This window comes from Macrobrachium rosenbergii, chromosome 11 (genome assembly GCF_040412425.1).
Source record: "Macrobrachium rosenbergii isolate ZJJX-2024 chromosome 11, ASM4041242v1, whole genome shotgun sequence".
Taxonomy (NCBI): domain Eukaryota; kingdom Metazoa; phylum Arthropoda; class Malacostraca; order Decapoda; family Palaemonidae; genus Macrobrachium; species Macrobrachium rosenbergii.
The window spans coordinates 6369009-6372214 of record NC_089751.1 but is presented as its reverse complement, the minus strand read 5'-3'; the positions used below and the strand labels follow the sequence as shown (position 1 = coordinate 6372214).

The window sequence follows — 3206 nt, the reverse complement described above, 5'->3', positions numbered from 1 at the left end:
CTGAGTCATGTGTGTTTGTTGAGAGACAAACAAATGGCAATTTTGAGAGACATAATAAATGTACAATGATGAAATACATATTGGTGGAAAGGCCAGAAAATTCTACACATGAATATTTACATGAGAGTCTTGACATGACATATTAAGAAATGCAATGCATGATGTGACTGATATGGAAATGAAGAGACAGCTGACGTCTTTACAAGCACTCCCCCCCCCAACAATAATTACAAAATAATGATTGGAAGATATCTGAAAAATCAATCACGGAATCGCTTTGGGAGCAAGAGCCGGCCCTGAGTTCTTGATACCTGTGGACGTGGGGCAGCTTCGACTGCTGATTCACCTGGCGGCTTAGCCGAACCGATGGCTTCCTTAGTGCGGCCCTTGGGACGTACTCGACCCTGTTTCGGGATGGCGACGGGATCATCTGTGGCCATGTTTTGTGAAGGAATTCTGGGGCGCCTGCCGGTTTCCTCCCAAGTTTCACTGTCTAATAGGAAAGCTGGTTTCAGCCAGTCAACAGAAACCCAGTCTTCACGCCCATGGATGTTGATGAGACAGGCCTTGGATGACCTGCTGACGACACGATATGGGCCCCCGTACGGTCTGGTCAAGGGTGGGCAGTGGGCGTCGATCGTGATGACGACGTGGGTGCATCTATCCAGGCCCCCAAGGCTGTAGACATGGGTCCTGTCCTTGAAAATCTTTCGGCAGGGCGCAAACTTCTGTGCCACTTCCCCCAGCCTCGTTAGGGAGGTATCTGCGTCGTCCGGCACGGTGGGGAAGAAGTCTCCCAGAACGGCTAGTGTTTTGCCATAGACTTTCTCTGCGGGAGAGTCGTCGCTGCCTGCCTTCGGTGCGGTGAGGAGACCCGGCAGGACCCAGGGGAGCTGGGCCTTCCAATTGTCGTTCATACAGCGTGCCATCAAAGCTGCCTTCAATGAACGGTGGGCCCTTTACACTATGCCGTTGGCTGTGGGGTTATATGCCGTCGTACTGTGGAGAGTTGTCCTCATCAGGCATGCCAGGGTGACCCAGAGCTCCAACAAGAATGCTGGGCCTCTGCCCTTAGTTATGCTGTCAGGCACACCGAAACAGTTGGCCAACTCGACAGGAGGGCCTCTGAACAGGAGCTCATTGATGCTTCCATCATCGGGGTTGCTTCCGGCCACCGTGTGGAACGGTCTATGACTGTCAGGAGGTATCTGGTGCCCCTGACTGTGGCAGAAGACCTACAATGTCTACATGGATATGACTGAAGCACCGACGTGTTTGAGGGAATTCTCCGATGCCTGATTCCATGTGCCGGGTGACTTTGCTTGTTTGGCACGTCTGCTTTCTCCTGGAAGCAGGGATCAGGGGGAGTGGGTGGCTAGTGCTGGTGTCATAGAGAAGTGTTGAACTTGATCCTCCTATCGGCACGTCTTCCCATTTCAGTGCGGTGAGTGTTGTGTGATAGGCTGCTGTTTCCGGGTCTGCAGCCTGTTCCTTCACCAGGTCCTCGTAGTCTATGCTGTGGTGGACAGAATTTATCTTGACCCTTGATAGGGCATCGGCTGCTGGGTTCTTCCTGCTGGGGACGTAGCTAATGGTGCAGCCAAACTCGGAGATAGTGGCCAAGTGCCGCTTCTGCCTCGCAGACCATGCGTCTCCCGCCTTCGTGAATGCATGTACTAAAGGCTTGTGGTCTGTGAGGATGGTAAAAGGGGTGCCGTCCAAGAGGTACTTGAAGTGCCGCACAGTTTGGTAGATTGCCAGCAGCTCCCTGTCGAATGCGCTGTAGCGGGTCTCCAGTGGTGTTAACTTGCGACTGAAGAAGGCCAGCGGGTGCGGGGAGCCGTCTAACACCTGCTCCAGCACTGCCCCACAAGCAATGTTGCTGGTGTCGGTGGTAAATCTCAGGGAGGCGGTGGGGTCGTGATGTGTTAATGTGGTGGCTTTGGGAAGCGCTGCCTTCGTCTGCTCGCGTGCCTGTTGTTGCGGAGCTGCCCACACCAGTGCTTTCGGCTTCCCCTTCAGGACTACGGTCAGGGGATACATGATGCGGGCGACATCTGGTATGAAGCGACAGTAGTAGCTGACCATGCTGAGGAACTCCTGCAGGGACTTGATGGTTTTTAGTGTTGGGAACTTCTTTACTGCATCCACCTTGGAGGCCATGGGGCGGACACTTGCCGGGGAGATCTCATGGTCCAGGAAGTCTACCTTTTCTGCTCCAAAGGTACACTTGTCAAACCTGACAACCAAACCATTCTCCTGCAGGTGCTTCAGCACGGCCTGGATGTGGCGCAGGTGTTCCTTCGGGGACCTGGAGAAGATCAGGATGTTGTCTACGTAGCAAATGCAGAAAGGTAGGTCCACCAGGATGGTGTCCATAAGGCGTTGGAATGTGGCCCTGGTGTTCCTGAGGCCAAAGGTGGGGTAGGAGAAGGTATATGTTCCGAACAACGTGATGAAGGCTGTCTTTGGAATGTCATCGGGGTGCACTGGTACCTGAAAATAAGACTTTAGTAAATCCATTTTTGTAAATACTTTGGCCCCGTGCAGGGTGCCTGTTAGGTCCTGCATGTTCGGCAAGGGATAGTGATCTGGTGTCGTTACTAGGTTCAGCCGACGATAGTCCCCACAGGGCCTCCAGGGGCCGTCTGGTTTCTATACCATGTGGAGGGGGGACGCCCAGTGGCTTGATGCCTTCCGGCAGATGCCCATCCGTTCCATTTTGGCAAAGGCCTGTTTAGCTTTAACGCTATTGTTTTTATGTATTACCTTACCGATTTATTAACTACTGTATTATATCTTTTCGTATCACATTTAGGGTAAATAGATAGCAAAGTCTTAGCAAGGCAATGAGGCGTATTACCAAGTGAAAGCCTTTCCAATATATAAGTAAATAATGTGTCGAAGTGTCTTCGGGGCAATCGAGCTTTCTGTACAGCGTATAGGCTAATCAAGGCCACCAAAAATAGGATCTACCTTTTGGTGGTCTCGGTATAATGCTGTATGAGCCGCATGCATGAAACTCTGCCACGGCCGGGTGGTGGCATGTCCTATAGAGTAGCCAGATGCACGATTATGGCTAACTTTAACCTTAAATAAAATAAAATCTACCCAGGTTAGAGGGCTGAATTTTAGTATGTCTGATGATTGGAGAGTGGATGATCAACATACCAATTTGCAGCCCTCTATCCTCAGTAATTTTTAAG

General features: G+C 51.4%; 1 protein-coding gene across 1 annotated transcript; it reads right to left on the bottom strand.

Annotated features, from left to right (window-relative positions):
* Positions 1-260: 260 nt before the first annotated feature.
* Positions 261-929, bottom strand: LOC136843468 (uncharacterized). The gene has a single exon (XM_067112004.1). The coding sequence runs from the start codon at positions 927-929 to the stop codon at positions 261-263; it is 669 nt and encodes a 222-aa protein (XP_066968105.1).
* Positions 930-3206: the final 2277 nt, after the last annotated feature.